This window comes from Conger conger, chromosome 2 (genome assembly GCF_963514075.1).
Source record: "Conger conger chromosome 2, fConCon1.1, whole genome shotgun sequence".
Taxonomy (NCBI): domain Eukaryota; kingdom Metazoa; phylum Chordata; class Actinopteri; order Anguilliformes; family Congridae; genus Conger; species Conger conger.
In genome coordinates this window covers 14713594-14739308 of record NC_083761.1, presented here as the reverse complement: position 1 = coordinate 14739308, position 25715 = coordinate 14713594, and the positions used below count along the sequence as shown (strand labels likewise).

At 43.6% G+C, this 25715-nt stretch overlaps 1 protein-coding gene across 15 annotated transcripts in view; it reads left to right on the top strand.

The window, feature by feature from the left end:
• The window catches only part of ank3b (ankyrin 3b), a 137717-nt gene that overhangs the window by 88317 nt on the left and 23685 nt on the right, over positions 1-25715 (top strand). For 6 of the 15 annotated variants that reach the window (XM_061226328.1, XM_061226256.1, XM_061226283.1 and 3 more), the window contains exons 16-30: positions 1337-1435; positions 2596-2694; positions 5002-5199; positions 6278-6376; positions 7422-7520; positions 7822-7920; positions 8471-8566; positions 9689-9761; positions 9950-10009; positions 13719-13842; positions 17306-17408; positions 19601-19707; positions 20356-20388; positions 22029-22253; positions 25320-25474. In XM_061226328.1, coding sequence (XP_061082312.1) covers positions 1337-1435; positions 2596-2694; positions 5002-5199; positions 6278-6376; positions 7422-7520; positions 7822-7920; positions 8471-8566; positions 9689-9761; positions 9950-10009; positions 13719-13842; positions 17306-17408; positions 19601-19707; positions 20356-20388; positions 22029-22253; positions 25320-25474 — 1669 coding nt within the window. The remainder of the gene's footprint in view (positions 1-1336; positions 1436-2595; positions 2695-5001; positions 5200-6277; positions 6377-7421; positions 7521-7821; positions 7921-8470; positions 8567-9688; positions 9762-9949; positions 10010-13718; positions 13843-17305; positions 17409-19600; positions 19708-20355; positions 20389-22028; positions 22254-25319; positions 25475-25715) is intronic. The other 9 variants (XM_061226336.1, XM_061226292.1, XM_061226345.1 and 6 more) reach the window with 3 other exon arrangements.

The window sequence follows — 25715 nt, the reverse complement described above, 5'->3', positions numbered from 1 at the left end:
CTGGCAGTAGTCTGCAGCAGTGGACTCCTGTAAGGTGACCCTTGCCTGAGGCACAGATTAATGTCAACCACCCACATAGCAGTACTCACTGATATTCATGCCAAAATACACAACTATATGCACTCGCAAGCACACACACATTCATTTTCATACTTTTATTCATGTCGACATACCAAAGTGACAATAAAGGACACAAATAAAATTATACAACTATACACACTCACACACGCACACACTCCCTCTCACATAAACGCACACTCACACACATAAACACACACACACACTCCCTCTCACATACACACACACTCACGCACACAAACACACACTCACAAACATACGCACATACACAAGCACACGCACACACTGCCAAACACTCCCTCTCAGACACAAACACACACACACAGATGCATGCACACACACAGACACAAGCACACATGCACACACTCACATACACACACACACACCCTCAGAAGGAGCTCATTAAAAGAGCACAGAAGGCCGTCGGTGCGGATGACGTCACCGCGGTGGAGACAATAGTCGAGCCCCTGCTGCGCGTTATTGCCCGGGAGAGGAGAAGGGCCAGGCCTGCTGTTTTAGCACCGTGTGCCCCCTCCTCCTCCTCTCATCCTCCCACCGTGAAGGCATGCCCTCCCCTCCAGCGTTACATTAACCAGGCCGGCTGGGAATCAGCTGCGAGAGGCAGATTGATCTGTAATGTATTCCATGTGTAAACATGACCTCATACTGCAGGCCTCTTCCCATGATGAGGAGGCCCAGTGTACGCCAAGGTCAAAGCCAATGATTGGTTGACCTCGGTATCTATTTCTAGAAAGGCTAAAGCAATTGAGAACATAAACTGTCAAGTCTTGGAGCGTACCGCATGTTGATATTGCCCGTGTTTATGTCTTGCTCAGCCAACATTTCTTAATAAGGCCGAGCTAGTGCATGAATCTGGTTGCCGTTTTTTAATGCAATGAAACCCTGGCACTTAAGCTACCGTGGGAGGAGTCACATTTCTCACTGATCTCTGCTTTGTTAGGCTCCCTTACACGCCTTCTCTTTATTAAGAGGTGATAATTTACTGCCAAATCAAAACAGGCCGTAGGGCTGTATAGCACAATGGGAGTGAATGCTATTGTCCAGCACTGCTCATTTATCTGGTTGCTTTTGGCTAGGGTTGCTGCGTTACATTATTGCAGCATGACTTCGAGAAGCCTGACATAAAGAAGATTGTGAAATAATGCTGTATTTATATTATCTCTGCATTAGTCTGTTTTGTGTTGTTCCTTGTGGCTGGTAGGCTCTCATGGGGGTTGTTTTGGGTCTGTCCTTACAGAAAGGGTTCACTCCATTACACGTGGCAGCGAAATACGGGAAGATTGAGGTGGCCAATCTCCTGCTTCAGAAAAGTGCTCCTCCAGATGCCGCGGGAAAGGTGGGTGACGCAGAAGAGAAAACAAGGAGTAGCAGAGTAGCTTTTACTGTTTACAGAAGCCTGTGGCCATGCTAGCCTTCAAATGTTTTACTCACGTTCCATATTCCGATGCTTACATATGTCAGTGGATTTCTACATGATGAACTAGACTGCAGGGGCAACTGATGTGCTTTTCTCTCTGCAGGTCTCCACTTACATAGTAACGGTGGGAGGTGACTTTAGTCTCAGAGCCTCTAAATGAGAGCTAGAAACATGAGCAAGTAGCTGAAATAGTTTATTCTGAAAATAAAAGTCTTTCAGTCTGATGTCCGTTTAAATTATATGAAAATATTGTCATCATCCATTATCCCTGCCAGGACTGCTCTGGACTTTGGCATTATGAAACCACAGATAGATTTTCAGACAGATAAGTCTGCAATTACTTCCCAAAACATACAGTGTACTGTAGCTGCACACAGCTTAATATCACTTCACACTGCTTTGTGAAGTATAAATAATGGGATACAAAGGAGTTGTAAAATATACCCGTGATTGGTTTCACAAAAATGTTGTTCTTGAAAAGAGGTCTGTCTTTCCTCTTCTCCTGTGGGTGGAGTCATCGTCTAAATACACCGTTTTTTCCCCTTAAAGGAACACTACACATACAGAAACGCATCTTTAAAGCTCTCACTAGTCCATGCAAAATTCCTCACTTGTCCCTGTAAAGGTTTAAACCCCAGATGCTAAAGCTGACAAGCTTTCACAAGCTGTTTTTATTTTACTGACCAATAACTATAACGTGGCACCTAGTTGCTTTCTTGTGTTAAAGCACATGCAGATTTGTTAGTCAGTCTAAGGTTGTGTCTGAGTATGTGTAATAAATAGATTAAATTCACATTTGACTGCTGAAGGTGACAGGTTTAACATTGGTTTCTGCACTATCAGAAAAAAATTGTTATTTGGCTTGTCTCCATGGAGGACCCCTTTTTAGTTGTTTTTGGAACCCTCATTCATAGGTGTGAAGTATGAAAGCTTCCAGGCAAAACCATTTTGCCCAACAACGAACCATTGAACTAGATAGGGGTCTTCTATGGAATCACAAGCTTCCTTTTGGAACCTGAGCTGTTCATCTCCCTGTTTTCCGCTGTCCCCACTAACACGGTCTCTGCATGTGTTTATAGAGTGGACTAACTCCACTGCATGTAGCTGCGCACTACGATAACCAGAAAGTGGCTCTTCTCCTGCTGGACCAGGGAGCCTCCCCCCACGCAGCTGCCAAGGTACAGGCCTGAGACCAGGACGGACCCCCGTCCCCCCTCTCTCTCTCTTTTCCCTGTCTTTTTGTCATACTGCCATACTGATACATTCATGCTGTCTAGGAATACAGCTAAGCATTGCCATAGGCCACTTGCTCATCATCTTGCTCTTGGTTGATTTATCCTTTTTTGTTGTTTTGACACTATCTCTAAAAAAAAAAAACATGTTCGTCCCTTGAGGGCCATTGAAAATAATTGGTCTTCATTTCTATGGGAAAGGAAAGTCAACAAAATAAATCTAGGCATTGCGAGCCAATGACATGTTCTGTTCCGTAGCCTGAGTGTTTATTGTGTTTGGTGTTTTTTCTTGGACATCTCTCTTCTGAGTAAGGAGATAATTGGGCCTAATTGGGTAATTAACTGTTGGAGTCATGGCTTCAGAGCGGAGGGTTAGATGGCGGTGGGGGTGAGAGGCCATTTCGCCGTGAGGAATGGAGAGACTGGGATTGACGAATAGAGCTTGTGACAACTCAGAGTCACTCCCTGTGGAGCCATGTCCTGAGGCTCTGCCTGTAAATGAAGCTCACATTTGTGGGAGTTTGCTTAAAAACTAAATGAAGAACTCGCTGTGCCTCACTGCAGCCTCACTGCACTGAAACTGGTCGATTTTGCACAGGGCCATTAGAGAAAACTACAACATGGAGGGAGGAAGCTTGATTTCATTTCAAATTCATAGAAGGAACAGAAAGAGCCATCCAGAAAGAGCCTTTGATCGCGCACGCACGGGATGTAACGGATGTTCGCTGGCTGACTGCGAGCTGCAGGCTTTCGTGGGTTCTGTTTGAGCGATGAGCGAAAACCACATTCAGCCAATTTTCCCCTCCTGCCATTTTTCGTGCCTAGAGGCGCAGTGTGATCCCCAAGCAAACATGGTGACCTAGTTACTGCCTTTGTTCCCCCGTGACAAGCAATTACCGTGCCAGTGCGGGCCGGGCAGGTGACGTGCGGTTGGACAGGCTGGTTTCCAGCCTGTGACATCAACGTTGGCCGCCCCCGCCTTCAACTGACATGAGTAAATCGGTCCATTCTGAGCCTTCCAAACCTAACTCTTTTTTTAGGGAGGGGGGTAATCTTAGCAATTTGCATTTTGTATGTCTCCAGTGAAAGAACTGTACGGTTGTTGCTGTTTTGGAAATGTAATAAATCTGAGAGCTGTGGCTTTGGTGGTTGGCGAGGCTGGGCTTGAGTCACACTGCGAGGTGAATGTATTCCGCAGCTGCATGTCCTCCAGATTCTACCCTCACAAAAAAAGCACAAAACTCTCTGAAATGACAAGGCTGCGTTGAAACAAGAGGAAACAGAACAACATTTTCCTTCTTTTTCGTGCCAAGCATTGAGGAAAGGTTTTTACTTTTATAAGTCAGTGGAATCAGTTTATTACACAAACATCAAACAAAGTATATTGCAACATATCTAAATCAAAACATTTAGTGGACTTAATTCCCTTTTTTCCACTTCATGAGAGTTAAAATTAAAGTTTGTATTTGTAGTAAATGTTTCCACGGTGCTAATGTTTGAATATGTTTTGTTTTGTTCTGTATTTCAGCTGATTTCTTTCACAGCTGGTAGATAAAAATCCATGTTGAGATTTTTCAATTATATTAGTTTCTAATTCTCATCTCTATATTATCTTTTCCATAATCTATACCACAGTGTGTATGAGCAGCACAAGTGTCTCCGTATCAGTCTCTGTTTCCATTCATTATCCTGCCCTCTTCAGCTTCCTGGTTTAATTACCTGCTCTACCTCCACTTCATTGTAGTCTTTCAGATGGTCTCCCGGGAGACTGACTGGAAAATGTCAGAATGAGGTTTTGCCGTTATTCGCTTGTTTGCTTTATTGCCTTCCCCTCCTAGTAGTATAACTTTGCGGGAAAGCTTTACTGTGTCATTTTCCATAGCTGTCAGTTTTACGTAGGGCTGCCCACTGAAATAAGATCAAATAACTTTAATCTAATTGTAAAACATCTAATATAAAAATAATCGTTATCATCTCTGGATATACAGTAGCCAATGTGTTTTTATTTTAAAAGTTAACCTCAGAGTAAAGTGTAGTTTGATGAAGTGCTTCACATCCCTTCTTTCCTTGGGTCTTACTTGGTGGTAACTCCACCCTCGCTATGTTCTGACACAATCACAGACATGACCATCACAAGATGTTGTGCACACAGAAGCTATGCAGATCTGTTTTTTGTAAAAAAAATGTTAAACAGCGGAAGGCTCCAGTTGGAGCCAGTGTTGACCTGATATCTCCTGCTGGCTGTGCTTCCAGAACGGCTACACTCCTCTGCACATCGCTGCGAAGAAGAACCAGATGGACATTGCCACCACCCTCCTGGAGTATGGAGCGGACACCAATGCCGTCACGAGGCAGGGCATCAGCCCCGTGCACCTGGCGGCTCAGGAGGGCAATGTGGACATGGTGTCTCTGCTCCTGGCTAGGAACGCTAACGTCAACCTAGGCAACAAGGTGAGGCCTCCTCCATTTTTATTTTGTGTTACAGCCTGGTTGGTTGCGACACAACCCTTCACAGTCATTTTCAGAGGGAACCAAAAAAAAACACACAGAAACATATTTCTTTGCCTGTGTGAGAAAAGTGGAAAATGATACCTCTTTTTAAAATGTAAATTAGCCTCATTGTAACTCTTAAAAGCAAAAGTAGGGTTGACTCTCCTTCTGTAGCTTCGAGGGTAGTTACTGTATTGACTCTCCTTCTGATTCTACAGTACAAGGATAATTGCTGTATTTACTCCCCTTCTTGCTTTCTTGGTAGACACCCTTGTCCAACTTGCCCATAAGCCAATATTTTTGCACAATATCCATTTCAAGCTATTCGGGTTGAGTAACTTTCTCACTGCCCCACATGGAAACCGAGTCTGAAAATGTCTGGTTACAAGCCCCATTCCTCACTCACTATCCCAAATTGCCACCCAGTCAGTGATAGTTTAAGCCAAATGAATGAATAACAGTTGTATAATTCACATTTCTGAGTTGTGGAGAACTATTTTCCACATTAGTGCTACATTAGAGGTTGTGGCCCAGCTGGACCCAGTCACTGCCAGAAATCTGCTTGTTTTGCTTGTTGTAACAAATTGTAGACACTACTGTATGATTCCATTTTTATTCAGTGGATAGTATTGTGTAAACAACCTCAGCAGTGACCGTTACATTCACTGATTCTAAAGGAGGTGCCACTATGTGAAATTTGAACCTGTATAAGGACCTAGAGCAGTCGTGTTTGTTTTGGTAACTGTACTGTACTGTATGTGTGCTCAGTCTTCGCTCTACCCATGTTCAAACCTTTCATTCATCCTCTGGATTCTAAATAATCCTGAATACATTTCCATATGTGAATTTACAGTTTCATTGAGCTTTCCTTGCAGAATGTTATGCAGCTCTGATACAGATGCAAAATGAATTTTCCACTCAAGACTGTAAACACTTTTTGAATTGAACTGAATTATGAACTGAGTGAAAAAGCGGGTAAGGGGAGAGAAAGAGGAGAGAAAGGGGAGTCTGGGGGACTGACCGTGTGCGTCTCTTTCAGAGTGGCCTGACTCCCCTGCACTTAGCCGCTCAGGAGGACAAAGTGAACGTGGCAGAGGTTCTGGTCAACCAGGGGGCGACTGTCGACCCCGAGACAAAGGTAAAGGTCGCGGCGCTTTCTCCCGCGTCCTCGGACAAAGCCCTGGAACCCTGTTCCTCCGCTTTAGAATTCTTCCTACCACACCAGCCTCTTTTGTGACTGTTGAAGAATTAGAGAAGGTGAAGAGTTTGTTCACATATTCAGTGAGTTATTCATTGTTCTGTCGAAAGAAAGCGGGGCTGGTTTTGGTAAGGATCCGGTTTTTCTGAATGTTGGTGTTGTTATTCAAACCCAGTTTCAAAGAAACCTACACAGACAATGTGGCCTTGGGCTATGTAATATACTATGTATACGCTGCTTAGTGTGTATGTGTGCATGCGTATGTGCCTCGGTGTGTGTGTGTGTGTGTGTAGGTGCGCTCGCGTTTATGAGTGTGTGCCAGTTGGTGTATGGTATCAAACAGGAAGCCGCATGTGTAATCAGCGGCGTGTGAATAATAGATAGGGTGGCGTGCAGTGCCAGCTGAGTAGGGCTAGCGAGGCTAGGCTAAGGCTCTGCTTGCAGGGTTATGTCATACCCGCTGCAGAAAGAGCGTCCCAGCGGTGCACATGCAGGAGACCCCTGCTTCCCCACAGCTGGGGTCGGGCTCGGACTGGGGGGCAGAAGCCCCGGAGACCGAGAGACTGGCAGCTGCCCTGCCACCCCGCCCCACCCTCCCTCCTGCCAGGCCTCCCGCTCACGCCTCACTGCAGGCTGCTCATGTAGAAACAGCCCCGCCGGGGCTCAGGGTCACACAGCAGGGGAACGCAGCGGTGGTGTGTGTGTGCCAGGGAACACAGGCGGTGCCTGTCACGGGCAGATGAGATCGATACTGTGACAAGCAGTGCACGCGTGTGCCACATGTTTATCAAGAGGACAGATAAGACTAAGAAGGTTCATTATGATAGTGTACATTACATTTGTACTGTACGTTGTGTTCCGGTTTCAGTATGCGGTTGCAAAAAATATGCATATTCTCTATATGCAGTACATTTGTGTGTGTGTGTGTGTGTGTGTGTGTGTGTGTAGCACAGCTCATGCTGTTGTCATCTTCTGTGTCTGACAGATGGGATACACTCCGCTGCACGTGGCCAGTCACTATGGAAACGTGAAGATGGTCAACTTCCTTTTACAGAACCAGGCTAAAGTCAATGCCAAAACAAAGGTTTGTCTGTGTACATGTGCGTACACATGTGTGTATGTGTGTGTGTGTATGTGCATGTGTGTGTATGTGTGTGTGTGCACATGTATGTGTGTGTTTGTGTGTGTATGTGTGTGTGTACGTGCGTGTGTGTATATGTGTGCGTATGTGTATGTGTTTGTGTGTGTGTATGTGCGCATGTGTGTGTGTGCGTGCATGCGCGTGTGTATATGTGTGCGTTTGTGTGTGTATGTGAGTGTGTGCGTGTGTGTGTGTATGTGCATGTGTGTATGTGTGTTCTGACCAATGCACCATCTCTCTGCAGAACGGGTACACTCCACTCCACCAGGCGGCGCAGCAGGGCCACACCCACATCATTAACATGCTGCTGCAGCACGGAGCCTCCCCCAACGAGCTGACTGTGGTAAGAGATCCAGCTCTCACATCCTGTTTCAGAAAGAGCCTCACATCCTGGAGGATTTTCTCAGGGATCAGAAACAGGGAATTCCCCACAGCATTACACACCTCTAATCCACACACTGTTAGATGGTCTGCCTCACTCACTGTTACACACTTATACTGCTCACTCTTTGTGCTTACACTGTCTTACTGAGCCCCCCTAGACACTATGCAAATATGTATATATCGTCTGTTCCACAGTAGCTCTATTCAAACTGAATTGCTTTGTAGATAAACTGAGCATGACAGAGCGTTATTTTATCTGCATACTTCAAGGCGTGTCATGGAGTGCCATTTCAAAGGCCACTTTAAAGAATTAAAAAGAGTTCGTGAAAGATTTTTCAAATGTTTCACATTTGAAATAATAGAAATGTTATTGAAATCATTTTATACAATATTCAAATATTTAAAAACTATCAAACTAGGTGTAAACATTTGAGGGGTGGTTTTTGTGACCGTATGAACTCAGCAGTTATACAGCAGTAAGCCTGGGTCTGTGCTGCCTTCTCCCACAGAACGGAAATACCGCCCTGTCCATTGCAAGGAGACTGGGCTACATCTCCGTCGTGGACACTTTGAAGGTGGTGACAGAAGAGACGCTGACCACCGTGGTAAGACCTGCTGTCAACTCCCCTGGAATACTAAATGAGTAATAATAATGTGTTGCTTAACTGATGCTTTAATCCAGAGCGATTTACAGTTGATAAGACTGAGCAGGGGATAATCCCCCCTGGAGCAATGCAGGGTTAAGAGCCTTGCTCAAAGGCCAACAGCTGTGTGGATCTTGAACCACCAACCTTCCGGGTCTCAGTCATGTACTTTAGTCACTTGGCTACAGGCTGCCCTTATAGCAACATGTGCATTTAAGTGGGCTTTCATTTCTTTAGTCAACTATTTTTATGACCTGCTTTCTGAGTTGCTGAGCTGGAAGTGGCCTGTAGCGTAGTGGTTAAGGTAAATGACTGGGACACACAAGGTTGGTGGTTCTAATCCTGGTGTAGCCACAATAAGATCCGCACAGCCGTTGGGCCCTTGAGCAAGGCCCTTAACCCTGAATTGCTCCAGGGGAGGATTGTCTCCTGCTTAGTCTAATCAACTGTACGTCGCTCTGGATAAGAGCATCTGCCAAATGCCAATAATGTAATGTAATGTAATGGAAGTACTGTTCTACTGATGGGTGACCTGTCCATTCATGTAACATTATGCTAGTACATACTGTCCACAGAACAGTATGTAAAAATGTGAAAATGCAAAACTTTTATTCAAATTAATCTGGAGTGCTGGTACAGTACTTTTATAACAGTACCACTGTTCAGACACAGAAAGCAGATTAAATTAGCTTGGTCAGGGCTATCTTATCAGCATAAGCTGCAAACATGCAACCAAACACCCTTTTAACACTTTTTAAAAGACTCTTTGTCTTTTTCAGGGAACCTAACAGTAATTCAATGCATATTAGACGATAGCATTCAGTGCAAGTAATGGAATGGGAGTGGAGGCCTGGTTGCCCTTGCATAATTGCTTGGATGTGTTGTTGCCTCATTTAAAAACAAAGATTGCGGATTCAAGGATCCACAAAGCCCCAAAGCTTCAGCATTGCCTTCTGGGCTTTTGGTACTGGAAGAGACAAGAGAGTTATTCTTTCACACTAGCTCAGTGATGAATCCCTGCGCTTGGAGTGGCTACTGTCAAAACATGCACTTTTCCTCAGGTTGTTGTTTTTATTTTTTTAGACTGTGACAGAAAAACACAAGATGAATGTCCCAGAAACCATGAACGAGGTCCTCGACATGTCGGATGATGAAGGTAAGAGTTCACCTTATTGATACATTGCCTTGTTTCCTTATTGCCATTGGCTTGCCATTGTTTTGCACATGTTGCGGATATAAGAGATCTTAATAATTGTATTATCTTGATAATCTGCATGTGTCATATTTGTGAATGTCAGTTTTTCTTAATGCTATTTTAACACGCTATTTATTCAAATTACACAGTTCATAAAGACAATGTACCCGAAATGCTCAATGAAGACTATATTTCAGATGTTGAAGAAGGTATTTGTCCCATTTCTTATGCTGTGGTCTTTTTGCAGATGTGAGATTTGCCCCCTTTCCCTACTATGTCAAAAACTAACAAACTTTCTATCTGTCACATGCTATGTTGTCACGGATCCAATATTTCCTGCTTTGGTATGTGTGGAATATACATTCGCTTTTGTTGCTAAGCGCACTCCTGACAATGGAATACTTAAGTATGCAAAGTTTTCTTCCTTTTGTGTGCGCTGATCTTTTCTGCGTTTCTTTTCTTGGGTTTTGTGCAGTTGAGGTTATTGGAATTGTGCACACGTACTGTAGGCATACAGTAAACATTGTCTCACAAGCAATGGGGCTTTCTGTTTAAGTGAAATCGGAACTGCCTGCTAAGAGCCCTGTCTTCAGACAATGTCGAGTTTAATTTTGTTTTGTTATATGAGCTTTTCCCCATTTTGTATTTCAGTACAGAGGTTGACCTTTGCATGGATGCCGGCCATGTTTATAGTGAAGAGAAGTGGGGCTTTCAAAAGCTATGCAGATCCTACACTTTCAATGCCAGCAGCCTTGGCAGTGAACTCGTACTGACTGTGTTTTATAGAGGGATTTTAAATGATGACTATATCAAGTTTTTACTCTCTGGTTGACCCTCTATTTTACAATTATAAAAGATGGCAGGTCTTATTTCTTGCTCCTAAATGTGTTCTGCCCTGTTGCAGTAAAATATTTGAGACCAAAGACCAGTACAGCATGACCTGGATGGGAGCAATTTATCCTTCTTTTTTGAGCACAGGGATGAAAGTGTTTTGGGGTTGTTGACTCGTGATAGAAATGTTAAGATCACTGTTCTACAGCCGCTCCATTGAATCTGGGTAATTCAGGGAATTTAAATGAAGTAATCGAGTGCAGTTGCGAAGAAAAGTCATTGCCGTGTTTACTGAACACGTACTCTGCCATAAACAGATCTGTGCCAATGGCATGAAGGAATTAGGACTGTGTAGAGGGGCCTTTTTCAGGTTGGTTTCAGATGTTTGCTCTGTGTCAGGAGGTTGAGCTAATGAATAGCTCTTAAAGATGCCACTGCATGAAGGTGCTGGGTGTGCTGCCGGCTGTGTGACAGGTAACTTTATAGGCCAGGATGAAGTTACCGGGTCGGATAATGCTCCTAAATATTCCAGGATTCCATTGACATGACTTTGACGGAGGGGTTCTGTCTGTAACTGACTGGCTAACAATGACTCCAGTAATAGTTTGGTTTGATGTGTTCTCTTTATTTTAATTGAGTTCAAGGATATGTCATTATTTGGAATTCCTTGGTGTAAAATCTAGCTATGACCATCTTGAAATGACCAGCTGGTTCAAAACATACCTTGAGCTGGTTAAACCATGTTGAGTATGGAGCTGGTCTGAACTGGTCAACCAGCTACTAGCTGTTGCAAAACCTGGCTTGAGCTGTTTTTTTTTTAAGATATAGCAACAGACACCTGTAGTGTAGACTGGCATGCTGTAGATGCTTATCTTAGCTGAACGACCTAATTAGCCTGATTAGCCTGCAAGCTTTTCATGCACAGCCTTTTTACTTTAAAATGGAGGTACCCCTTTCTGTACCGAACAGAGAATCTAAAATCTGAAAGTGGGAGAGTCAGAGCAATGTCATGAGAGATGTTGTCATTGCTATAATATAGCACTCTCTAGATCTACAACAACAGCAGATCGGAAAAGGAGAGGCAGAGTTACTCCAAAGTAATTTAATGCTGTATGTGGGATGGGGATGAATCGGATGTTAAGCTCCAAGCCAATAAGTTGTACATTATAATGTTGAGATATGAGACACTTTTGGGTGTTCCGGGTATTTGGTGTTTCATGTTGGTGAAAATTGAGTCTGTTGTTGCCGCTGCATCTTTTGAAGGGAAAACACCCCTAGCCGTGTTTTTTAGAGCCTCACAATTGAAGTTCTGCAACATTACCCCTAAAATAAAGTGCAGGTTCAGCTGTGCTGTCGCCTTTTCCTCTCGCTTGTAGCCATTTTATTCATCAGCCTCTAGAAGGGCTCTTTGTTAAGCGCCCGGTTGCAAGTGTCAAATTACTGAGCACACCTAAGAATCCCCAGCATTAACATACAAATAAGTCCCCCTCTCTGCCTTTGTGTAGCACCCCGGCCGCGTTACTGGGAACTTCTCCTAAAACCCAATCAGTGGGAGCTTTGTGGAGCTTGCCCGCAGTAATACCTCTCTCGGTCGTGACCTGGGATGGCTTGCGTATTGGGAGCGCTGGGCTGCGATGCGTGCGGGAGGCGCGCTCAGTTTGAACTGCGTTAGCGGCGGGGCGCACAGAGGGGCAGAGCGGATAGCGGCAGCCTCAGGTGCAGCAGACAGGGGAGCCCACACTACTCCATGCCTCCTGGACTTAGCATCGGCGCTAGCCTCCCGGGATTAGCACAAACTCGTGTCTCTTTGGATTAACCGGGAGAACAGGACCTGCTTTGCTTTGGACTGACCGCGGACGCCGCGCAGGGAAGTTACAAAACAAACAGGAGGCAGAGGCGCAAGATAAGAGCGGTGACAGAAATGGCTGCCCCACTAAGTAAGGGTAGCACTCCTTTTGAAATGGCTGCTATTCTGGTAGTGAATTTGTACTCAGGGTCCTGAGCACAGGGTAATCTCCGCTGATAAATTGCCGCCAGAAATAATAGCCGTGTGTCCGGCCCCTGGACTGCCCAGGCGGGAGAAAGTTGATCTGTTTGTGTGTGCTCCGGGAGAAAGAGCCGTGGAGCTCAGAAAGTTTTCAGACAGCAGGCAGCTCTCCCTCTCTCTCTCTCTCTCTCTCTCTCGCTCTCTCTCTCTCACTATCTCTCCCCCTCAACCTCACTTTCTCTGCCTCTCTCACATAGCTGACAGAGAAAGGTGACTCAACTTTCTGTGTGGCATAGAAACTTTTTTTGGGACGAAGAAGCAGTCTTTGAATGGAAATATATGGAAACAAAGCGAGGACTTTCGGTTGGTAACAGTACAGTGGGAGTCTGAGAAGAGTAAGAGGAGTTTAGCTGTAGCTGGGACCGGCTCTGGTTGTGTGTGTGTGTGTGTGCATGTGCGCGTGTGTGTGTGGTGTGTGGGGGGGGGGTCGCCGTGGAGAGCAGCGGGGGGATCGGCCGCTGCTTTTGTCGCTGTTGGAATGCTGTCCGCCTCCCCTCCCCTCCCTCTGCTGATGTGCACTTGCTCTCAGTCCCCCTGTTTTAACCCTTTCTGCCTCTCCTGCTGCTTTCTGAATGTAAAGTAACAAGCTGCACTGCTCCCCCCTCCTCCCCTCCTCCTCCTCCTCCTCACCCCCACGCCTACCCAGGAGCAACAAGCCGTCAAATTAATTCCTCCTGCAATCAAGAGCGTTTGAGCAACACATCCTACAAAGCTGACTTGCTTTTTTTATGAGTTTGATTTTTGTGTTTTGTGTGCTTTGTTTTGGTTGTTAAAGTGCTGAAGCCTTTTTCCCTCTCTGGGCTGTGCCAGTGTGTGAAGCTAATTCAGTGGTGTCCAGCTGCTTCACAGCTCTGGAGTGATCTGACAGTTAGTGGGGGGGTAAAGGAGGGTGGTTGGGCTTCTGGAAAAAGGCCTGTGGGGTGGTTTTAGACGACATCGATTACCGGTCAGAGGCCTCCCGTCTGGTTGCCGGGGAGCTGGAGGTGGGGAGAGGCCTGTGGTTGTCCCTGCTTCGGAGTAATGCTGAGGCTCTCTGTCAGGTGAGGATGCAATGACCGGCGACACTGACAAGTACCTGGGGCCCCAGGACCTGAGGGAGCTAGGGGACGACTCCCTTCCTCAGGAGGGATACATGGGCTTCAGCATCACCGCTCGGTCGGCAAGGTAACGTAAAAATTCCTCACTTTATCTGCAGGGGAAGCTAGCACACGGCTTCTGCTAGCATTATGTGCAGTACTGTATGTTGTGGAAAACACAGTATACACAGTATGTCACTTTGGTGAAAATGTTTTTTCTTTTATGTAATTCTTTATTCTGTAAAAAAGCAAGACATGTGTATCATTGGTGTAATATGCGCAGTGATGAGTTCATTTTTATGATGCTAACTTTTTTACAAAAAGATGACAATTTCATAGTGAGGTAATTTTATTGTAAAATATCCCATTCTGTTTTGATGTTAAAAGTGGATCCCTGCGGTCAGTGCAGTTATTAAACAGTTGTGGTAAATATGGAAAGAATGATCCACACACGATGCTAAAAAGGGGGTTGTCATCATTTGAGATGCTAATTCTACAGAATGAAATGGGGACATGGGGGCCTGAGGGAAATGCATGAGCGTATTGTTTATGTATCGTGCAGACAGTGTATGGTAGCAGCTGCCGAATTACATAGAGGCATGAATGAATGAGTTCAGACCATAACAGCTAGAGGGGGTGGGGGAATGAGACAATAAGAGCTAGAGGGGGTGGGGGGGAATGGTCTGATGGAACTATGAGCTGGGTGGTGATTGAGCAACAGTTTGCTGACTGGCTGCTGACGGGTTACACAAAAACAAAACAAAAAAACAGGCTGCTGATCTCTGCTATATCGGTTGTGAGGCTTGGCCAGTCTTTATGTGTTGATGCCGATTGTCTCCAGCTCAACAAACTGCTCTGTTCAAAGCAAGGCTCACACAGTGGCTCATTTTTAACCTACATTTTCCTTGCCCAGAGGGAATTTCCCCTTGAACATAAAGTTTGATAATATTGAATTTTCGAGCCATATACTAGCATGCTGCACAACAGGAAATTAGAACTGTGTTATGGGCCCCAGGCAGTGGATATCCAGCCACACAATTGTTATTGGGCGCTAGACTGTTCACAGCTGGTCTAGCACCTCAGCATTATCTTTGATATAGCTTCTTAGGGCTAACATACACATTGGTTATCAGTATGGAGTGTTAAAGTAGATGCATTTATTGAATTGTCAATTGTGTGTAAATAAGAGTGAAAGGTTTCTGTTCAATCTAATTGCTATGCACTTTGCCTTAACTTAGAGGAATGAACTAAAACAAGTGTTACTTTTTAAATTTCCTATGCAGCAATACGAGCTCGGATATCACTGGAATGAGTGTAAAACGGTGTGTATTTAATGTTAAAAAGTAGCACTTTGTTTCATTTTTTAGCTAAGGTTCAGGAAAATTTGCATTGTGGTTTGATGGTATGCTCTCTTCCAGTGTGGCTGTGAAATGCTAGAGCCCATAGACTCTTGGTTTTGATGAAATCATTCCTGCTCGGTGCATTTTTTTTACATTTTCCAGCATTCAGCCAAAGTCGGCTTGCATTTTACGTTCTCGGACAGAGACCGTGCTCCCAGCCAAACTGTTAACTGCCGGCCCTGAGGCTTTGTGTGTCCCTAGGCCCCCGATCCGTGGAGCACGGTGCTGTCTGGGGGCATAAGGCATGCAACGACCAAGCGTCAGCGCTAATGTCATTAAGCCCCAGCATTCTCTGCTTTGCCCTCCTCTGATTTGTTGCTTTCAATATCTTCTGTTTTCTTTCCCCTCCCGCCCACTTTGCACAATTTCTTACCCATAGTCCTAAAATCAGGTAAGAGGGCATGACACATTAACTGCCATTCACATTTATTTGACCATCACAAGCATCGTCTCGTACAGCGTATTGGTGTGATGTGTTGCTGTTCATTTCATACTCAATTTGTTTTGGTTTGTCCCTTCATTTTTTACTTTGGCAAAGTGTCCGCTTGTCAAAAGAAATGTACATTCCAACAGTGCTCACCTTTATGTGGTCTGTAGCGTAGTGGTTAAGGTAACATGACTGGGAGCCGCAAGGTCGGTGGTTCGATCCTTGTTATAGCCACAATAAGATCCGCCCTTAAGCAAGAGTGTCTGCCAAATGCCATTAATGTAATGTAATGTATGTAGCAGTGATTTTAAAAAGAAAAGAATATCATTCACACATATTATTTCATGGAGTTCAAAGTAACATGAAAATGCCAGTGTGTTGTGTTTGGTTTCAGTACCTTAGCTCTAGATAATGCTTTTTGTGCTTGGTGTGAACACCAGGGTGTCATTACATTGTTTGCACTTTGAAAGTGCTACTTTATGTAGCTTAAAGGGATCCATTGATAAGCCTGTCACTGGCTGGTCCAACATTCTCAGACAAAAATACCTCTTTGGTAATTAAGCATTTACACTGAATGCACTTGATATTTTAGCCAAATTCCTGAATTCTTGAACAATTACGTATCGTCTGTTCCAGAACTACAGCAATGTTCCCAATCAAAGATAGGGAACATTTGCTTTTCTATAGGGAATATCCAGTCTCACTTTGGCTCGACATGGGAGAACATGTCACAGAGCTGTAAAATACGCAGCCGTTTCTCACCGCCCCGGTTTATTCCGTGGAAAGATGCAGCTTAGTTGTAAATTGAAACTCACACCACCTCTGGAGTGGAAAGATGAATCCTAAATAGATTTGTATCTCAAAATAGGAGGTGTATTTGTGTCACCTCAGTGCTCGGATTTATGTTGCCTAGAAACGTTCAATGAGCCAGAAAACCTGCTTTCGTCTGTGTTAAATGCCATCCGAACATGCTGCCATCAGCGATTCCGGCTCCACACATTAAGTACAGCACACAGACATTGACCGGAACTTTCCAGGGAATGTAGCTACTCAAGCAGTTCCTCTTATTTTGCCATCTAGTGGGAAAAGATGAAAAACAACCTTGTTGCTTTGCTTTGATGGAGCTGCAGTTCTTAGGCTGTTAAACTACAGCCAATAACCAGAGCTCTGGGCCACTTGTCATTTGATAGTCAGAATGTCAGTCTTTATTAATTCAAACATCATAGGTGTGTTTGTCAATTTGTGGTTGATTACATTGATAATTTAAAACCAGTCCAGAAATGTAATATGATCTTCTTCTCCGAATGTGCTCTCTTGCCACCTGTTGAATACATTAATGGTTTGAAATCATTCTAATGTGATTTAACTGGAAATTAGTTTAAATGCAAAGAAAATTAGATGCAAAATTGTCTTAATTCTTTGAATGGAAATGTGATTTCTAGTTGCACAGCCACATACAGTATATTTCATTAAGATCTCTGTACAGACACAGGCCACCCCTACCCCCAGTTGGGTGATCCCCATCTCTCTCACTGTTTGGAAAGTGCTCATTCTGCCATTCCCCACTGTTCTGTGCTGTGAGTTTTCTTTTTGAATTATGCAACAGTTCCCTGGAAGTTGCATGCAGTAATCAATTTTTCATTTTGTTTTCTGTTTGTTTGTTTGTGTTCTGTTCATCTCACGATCACCTCCCCAACTGTGTGATAACTGTGTAAATACACCAGCCTCCGCTCCTTCAGTTCGGATAGGTCCAACACACTCAACCGCAGCTCCTTCACCAGGGACAGCATGATGATCGAGGAGATCCTCGCTCCCAACAAGGAAACGGTACGTCTCCTCAGGACTTTTCAAAAGTGTATTACCCAAAAACTGTATTCAACATGGGAAAGTAGCCAAAGCATACCAGCAGTGTCAGATTTATACAATGCATAATGTGGTCGGAAATGTAATCAAACATTATTCAGGATCAAAACCAAAATGCCAAAGGTGAACATTGAAGTTCAAGCAGGGAACCTAGTAAGGGAAGGCTCTGGAAAGGTTTCAGCCATTCCACACAGCACATACAGCTGTGCTGCTTCACTACTTCCTGGATGAATCAAAGAACAACCTGGAAAAATTAATTGCCAGGGCGGTGTTGTATCAGATTAGGACACTGTTTACAAGATGCAGTAACTGCCCTGCTGAAGAAAACAGCTCAGGCTAGGTTATGAAACAGCTCCTAGCTGCTAATTTCAAGCTGGTCATAGCTGGATTTTACATCAGGGTGGTATCTGCAGTTTTTGATGATTCCACTCTTTAAAATGGTGCAGTGTAACAGTAACAGACGTGACCCTTCATGTGTGTTAATCGCTGTGTGTGCTCACAGTTGAATGGTTGTGGAGTGTGATGGAGGGAAGTCACATCTCAGCTCTGACTGCCCCCAGACACAGAGTGAGGCATTGAAACGCCGGTCTTGCCCTCTGGGGCCCCGCAGCGAACTTTGCTGAGCGAAGCAGCAACACTGAAGGTTCTGTTTTGAAACTCGAAAGCTCGAAAAACTCAATACAGCCCATTGCCTCTGTCAATTCTCTTTGAAACGTCAAATAACCCACATTCTCTTTATGCAAACAAAAAGCTCAGGTGTGACTGGAACTGTACAGTACAGTAAGATACAGTTACTGTAAGGGCCAGATTCACGTTTTCACTGTTAAATGTTTCCCAAGTGAGCACCACACGTAATGATATCTTTAGAATGCTGAGCTTTCCCTATTTAAAATGCAGGCAGCATACTTGTGAAAATAGCTTGGGGAGGCTTTGAATTGCTTCGATCACTGAGGATGTTCACTTGAAGATATCTGATTTCAGAAGTCGAAATAGACCTGAAATGCTGGCAATCCAAAGCCATTTGTCATGTTTACTGCTAATGGGTAGAGGAGTACTTTGTTTAGAGTACTTTGTGTTCTTTTAAACTGATATATAAATAAAATGATTCATTCATGAATTAATTTATTTATAGTAGCCAGCAGACACAGCCTTGGTTTGACATAATCACCTCACAAATATCTTGCTGGTGCTTTCTGTACTTGCAAATGAGTTCCTCACATGAAGCAGAGAGGGTGTTCTTATGACGCCTAATAGACACAGATTAAGTTTATTCCTGGACTAAATTGAGTTTTGTATGGAGAATTTCCATTCAAAATTGAATATAGGCTAATCTGTGCCTGTGAAACCGGCCCATATTGTGCTAAGCTCATTTGCTAAATTTGCAGAGCCATCCAGTTAATGAAAGATTGTCTCTTCTCTTCAAAAGCTTCAGAGTGTCTGTAAAGACCTATCCTTCATTGTTGAGCCTCAGAATAAGGTATATGATGCTTTTGGCATTTAGCTCCTCTATTGCTTTCTAATCGACAGTTCAAATGCAGACAAACGATGGCTTTGTTGCATTTGCTAATATTTTTTCTGCTGTAGTCAACAAACTAAGCTGTGCCTGAATTTTCATTTCAGTCATTTGTGTTGCAGTACTTTATCATTAATTTATCATTAAATTTTAATTTTGCATCCAGGACATGACTGTTGGCCTCCATAAACCCCAGAGATTTTTTCTTTCAGCCCCCACCCCCTTGACTGTTTCTACTTATAAGCCAATTTTTTTCTTAAGTAATTTTTCTTAATATTAATAATTATTCATATTAATAAAAACAAAATCTATAAGAGCATGCTTCATTTTAGTGCTTTGGTAACTCTGAGGATACGGAGCATACTGTGTCATACTGTGACTGCGGGTCCGTGTTCAAAAAGAGTCGCAGAGCCAAACAGCTGGTTTAGGATCAGTTTTACCTTATAGCTCATTATGCATATGGTTAGCATACGGGCAGGGGAACCCTGATTTCAGATCAGCTGTACTCTGAGGTGCTTTGTGCATACGACCTCTCACTTTGAGGCTGGTCGTATAGGACGCTGGTGTGCTCTAATCGGTGGGAGGAAGGTGGGCTGTGTCGTGCTTCTGTGAGTGCTGTGACCAAAACCTCTTTGTTCCTCAGCACCTGGCGGCAGCCAGAGAGTACGACGCAGACTCTCTGAGACGCTACAGCTGGGCTGCCGACACCCTCGATAACGTCAACCTGGTGTCCAGCCCTATCCACTCTGGGTAAGCGCCAACTGTCCCAAACGCAGGAACGTCACAACATGTTTGTTAGCAAGGAGGCACTGATGAAGAGCCTTTGATATTCAGGAGCATTCTCCTACCCCAACAAGGTCTTAGACAATCATTTTTTATTTGGTGTATAAAAAACATTGTGGAACCTAGACACCCTAGGCAAAAAATAAAAAAATTGTATTTTCAAATTGAATTTGTTTTTTGACCTTGGCCTAGAGGGGCTCTGTAACACAGTTTTCTGCTACTATTGTTAAATACTCAAACATACATGAAGATGACTCAAAATTTACCCAGCAAACAAGATGATCTGGCTGTATTTATGTTGCTCTGTGTTTATGTATGTGCACCTGTAAATCGCCTCAAACATAATGTCGTACTGCGGACGTGCTTGCTGGGCTTTAATCACGACACGGTCGTCTCCTGCGAAGTTTTCTTTTGCTACTAATCAACTGTGAACCTTTACCTCTCTTCCACTACCCTGTGGCATTCTCCCATTTCCTCTGCTCTTTTTCTTTGCTGCTTAAATGCTTGTTAATGATGACAATGTTAAAACTAATGAACGGGGAGCAGCATTAATATTAAAGGAAATTAAGCTCTTTGATTTATGCCTCTGCTACATTGTTTCATTTTATTTTGCAGCTTTTCCTCTCCACTTCCCCAGTATGACTCCAGGTGATAATTGTGACCTGTGATCACAGTTTCTCTTCTCTGTGTTTGTGTCATCTGTGCGGTACCTCACCTAGATCCTCGGCCCACGGCAGACCTGGGTCAAATATGTAATTGTTTTGGATTCAAGTACTTTTTTGTGCTCAGTTGATATGGCCTGGTGTAACTGAGCCAACCAAGAGGACCAGAAGGCAAGGTTTGCAGTGTTTGAGAGTGTTTCATAGGGTCCAATACGCCTGACAAGATTAGTAAGGCATAGAAAAATGACTTGAATCCAAAACAATCACTTATCTGATCCAGGTCTGGCCCGTCGTAGTGTCCAGTGGTTGTGTTTGAGAACTAGCTCTCTTAGCTCTTACCAGGGAAACTTCAAGGGGCTTATTCTCAAATGATTTTTGGACTGATAGTAAATATCAGGCGACAACTCTAGGGCAAAAAAACACATTACATGCTTGTGGATAGTCGTGTTGCATCTGTCACACATCTAGCGTTACCAGAAGTGGCCTATACTCTGCATTGAATTTTCTTCTACCTTTTGTAAATTCACATAGCTACATCTGAAGTGACTTACAAAAATACATGGTCAAGTTCTTTGCCATTAAAAATGGCTGGATCAGCTTGCCGCCTACCAACATCCGATTTGTAGAAATTCCCTGTCAGTTCTCCTCACTATCCATTTTGTGATGGTCAAACTAATCCTCATACTAAATGCAACTTTAACAAAGGAATGCGCAAGCCTTGCATTTGTATTTGATAAATGCTCATCAACAGCATAACTATGTGTTTTGAGTAAGCATTGTATGTTATGATAAGTCATACTGAGAAAGTTGAAGCATTTTTCAGTAACACAAAATGTGTCTAATATTGATCACAGATGGCTTCAGAGTTCTCCATCTTGGCAGTGTCCTTGAGTTTTACTAGAACAGCTTTTATCCGTTATTTATTTGTCAGCTTGGAATGTCCATTCATATTTTAGCCTCATCCTATTCCTGCAGCGTTCTCTGTGGATTTGGAGGGTTCCTGCATACTTCTCCTCCCAGAGGCATGCAGCAGCTGCCAATTCATTTATTTTGCATTATAGTCCACGAGCTGAGCTTTTCAAGCATTGCATGAGCACACAGCTGGTTGCAGTTGCCAAGTTACCCTTGGCATACCCTGCCGAATGAAAGCCTCCCTCTTTGGGTGAGGTCCTAGCCGGGTGTGTGTCGATCCAGAAGGCTCTCAGGTAGAGTTGGCACTGCCAGACCAGGATTTGGTTCCAGAGACAGGGCTCATCATCAGGGAGTACCAGCTATTGACCAAAGACCCAGTAGAGCTGAATGGATTGCTTTCATTTCAAATATTTACATGGCACTGGAAAAGCAGGAGGCTTGACAGATTATTTGGATAATTGCCAGGGTTGAAATCTCAAAGCATATTCTCTGTCAATGTGTCTCTCTCTCTCTCACTCTCTCTCTTTCTAGCCCTTTCTCTTCTTTCACTTCTTCCACTCCTTCTTGAAAGCTTGAAAGTACACGTGTAGGTATATGGTACCACCGCATGGGAAAGGTCTTGACTGGTGTTGGTAGAGTGGTCTGGTCTGGTCTCTCTCCTCGGTCCCCTCCCCTCCCCTCCCCCCTCTCACTGCGTGGTGTGTGGATCCTCAGGTTCCTGGTCAGCTTCATGGTGGACGCCCGAGGCGGCTCCATGCGCGGCAGCCGCCACAACGGCATGCGCATCATCATCCCGCCGCGGAAGTGCACCGCGCCCACGCGCATCACCTGCCGCCTCGTCAAGAGGCACAAGCTGGCCTGCCCCCCGCCCATGGTGGAAGGAGAGGGCCTGGCCAGCCGATTGGTGGAAGTCGGCCCTGCCGGTGCTCATTTCCTCGGGTAAGTGGCCCTGGTCGGATGCTTCCCATTAGGAGCGTGTCTCCATAGAAACCTTCTTTTCTGTAATGTCTGAGGGTAAGGTATTTTTAACAGTGAGAAGGAGCGACCTGCCCAGCTTTGTTCCATCCCAGCACTAACCCTGAAGCTGCAATGTACAGACTCATCAAAACGTTCCTCACATTACACAGTGTCCATATCCCTGTGCCAACACCTTGCAGGAGCTTTAACCCCCCCCCCCCCCCGCGACATCACTTTCTTTCCTTTGCAATGCAATTATTCCATCTCTCCGGAGAACAGAAAAAAAGGACTGATAAAAAAAGAAGAAAAAAACAGTAAGCCTAAGAGGCCGGGCAGGCGAGTCCTCTGAGATGCGGTGAGATGTTGAATTTGTGAAGCCTTTTCTCCACTCCTGAAGCAGTGCTTTGGAACACGCTGCGTTCTGAGGGAATGACAGCTTGTTCTCTATTTCCCCTTTTTGTTTTCTCTCTCCGCTGCATGGACGTTATTCAGTAAACTCCATCTCCCCCGAAACCTCCCCCCTATTAACGAGGGAGAGAGCATGGTTAGCCGAATCCTGCAGCTTGGGCCACGAGGAACAAAATTTATTGGGTAGGAAATTGCGTTTAGAAAGGACGCAGACTGTCCAGATAAATACAAGGCATTATTATTATTACAATTATTATTGCTATTTTTTGGTCACTCCCATATTTTTCTGTTTCTCTAAGGCTTTCAGTGGGCTGTGGAAGTTTCACTGAAAGCCGACCATGCTAGCTTGTTACTCTGCGCGGCGTTGGCTGGGCATGTGCATCGCTGTGGGCATCGTGCGGTCATGAATGCTTTCCTTTTCTCTCCCGCTGTCGCATCAAACGCATTTATCAGTGTGGAAGGTTTTCCATTTACGTCCACCATGGAGAAGGTATCCGTTGACGCTGTGCAGAGACAGGGGGGTGCTCAAAAGTGACGCGTGTCTCCGGGTGGAAAGTCATTGTGCAATTCAGTGTCGGGTTATTGACGCGGCTACAGTACTGTGCAAATGAAATGAACCATATATAAATATCAAACTCAAAAAAACTTAAAATTTACTACAATGAGGCAAATTGCCCAGTGCGAAAGGTATCTGGAGCACAACAAGTTACTACGTCGTGTGCATGAGTTAATAAATCATGCTCACGACCTTAGTAAGTCATGAGCACGACTTAGTAACTTGTGAGCATGTGAGTTACTAAGTTGTGCGCACAAGGTAATAAGCAGTAGTAACTGAACTGGGTCAATTGCGATGAAAAATGAAAAAGGCAGGAGCAGGTTCTCTGGTTTACTAGGCAAATGCCTTATCTGCTAGGCCAAACAACTTAGTGTTCTGGTGCTCACAAGTTCGTTTCTCGTGGGCAATTTGTTTTCCGCAATGTCCCTTTAGGGACTCCGTAAAATGTCTCTAACATTTTTGGAACATTCATATTAGCTCAAATTGCGGACACACTAATGCAGAAAACAATATAAATAAACATCTGAGACCACATTTTACTTAAACATTTTTAGGGTGCCTTAGACTTGCACAGTACTGTGTTTGATATAACTGCAGTGTGGGTTGTCATTCGATTGAATAGAAACCACATTTATTTTGTAAACAGTGATGATGACATCAATCAAAATATGACCAAAGCTAAAATTTACCTGAACATCAACTTTTGCTCACCATTTGACATGTCAATTTATGTGATTATTGGTAAATAATACTTAATAATAATAATAATAATAATAATAATAAAAATAAATAATAATCAATGTTTGCTTATACTGTTATCTCTGGTACCTTCTCCGTGTTCATTTATTTCACATTAAATGGTATGCACTAAATTGTAAAATCATACTTTATTAAATGTTCGGGTAGACAGTATCATTCTTGTTAACTACACAGGTAGCATTACAAATGTTAGTATGCAATTAAGTATGCAATTCATTAAAAAGTTCACCATATAGCATTTTAAACGAATAGATCAGATGAAGTCCTGTGATTAGGTTTTTCAGTGCTCATGTGACCAAACCCTTCCTAGTGGGACAACTACATCAATTACATTCAAACTTAGTATTTCCTTAGTGCACTTTTCCACATGGCTTAATTCAAAGTGTGCAGTACAATATTTTCCTCGATTGCAGGATATGTGTAGATGCAGCCAGTGTAGAAACACAAGGATACTGTCTAAGGGTTACAAGCAGAGTCCTAATGATTGATCTCTAATCTAATCACCTCTCAACTTTAATCTGATTAAATTTTTGTTTTTCTTTTCTTTTTGACTTCTGAACCTTCTCTTAGGTCCAATGGTTTATATTGTTATAAGTATATGCAACTCAAATCTTTCAAAGCCAAATCTCGTTTTTTATCTCGTTTGTTTTTAGACCTAACCCTCTATCTGTTGTGCTTTGTCCAGTTCATAAACTAGACTCTGTACCATAATCTATATTTGCATAATATAATCTGTACCTTATGTGTTCTGTAAACCAGGAAAATCTTTTTTGTGATATGCATATCTGAAACATCAAAAGAATATGCCAGAAAATTATGGAATTCAAATATTAAATTATGGTGACATAAAACGAACAAATTTTATGAAAATGATACATATTTCCACTGTATGAGAACCTGTTTATGGCCTTTTCCAAATTCCCTTTATTTTTTCCTCATTTTTCATTCGGATTCCAAGGATTATGCAGCTTTTCTGATGATTTAATATTGTGTGAAGTGTAAATTGCATCATTATGGCTTTAATTTAATGGTAATTATTTGAGTTCAGTCATCCTATGGAAACTGCTTCTGCTGTCAAAGTAATGTTGAAGTTGAAACATTGCAAGTTGGTGTATGATTAATGTCTTGGGTTTTTACAACCATTCTTTCACTTTCACCCCTTCTATAAAAACAGATAAAAACATGAAATATCCATGCACAATTGGCGATGTAGCCCGTCCATGAAATCACCAGCATGCCTCACCCCACGCACCTCCATTTTCTCCATCCCAGAAGATGGAAGAGGCTTCATAGAGCACACTGCTTACATCCTGTGTTCTTTCCAGCCCTGTGATAGTGGAGATCCCCCATTTTGGCTCAATGAGGGGCAATGAGAGGGAGCTGATCATACTCAGGAGCGAGAACGGCGAGACGTGGAAAGAACATCAGTACGACTGCAAAACCGACGACCTCAACGAGCTTCTCAACGGCATGGACGAAGGTATGCCTCAGTCATTGTTGCAAAGACAATTAATACGGACGCAAAAAGAATTAGGATCCTGACGGTATTGCACACAGCCATTCCACCTTTGGCTGTGCTGTATCTTGTGGCTTTTTTGACCATATAGCTGTTGCTTGTATATTGGACCTTGTACTAAATACATTGCTATTGGACGTTATTTCTATTTCTGTACCATTTAGATCCATTAATTCAACATGTTACCAGGGACATCTGTAGAAGG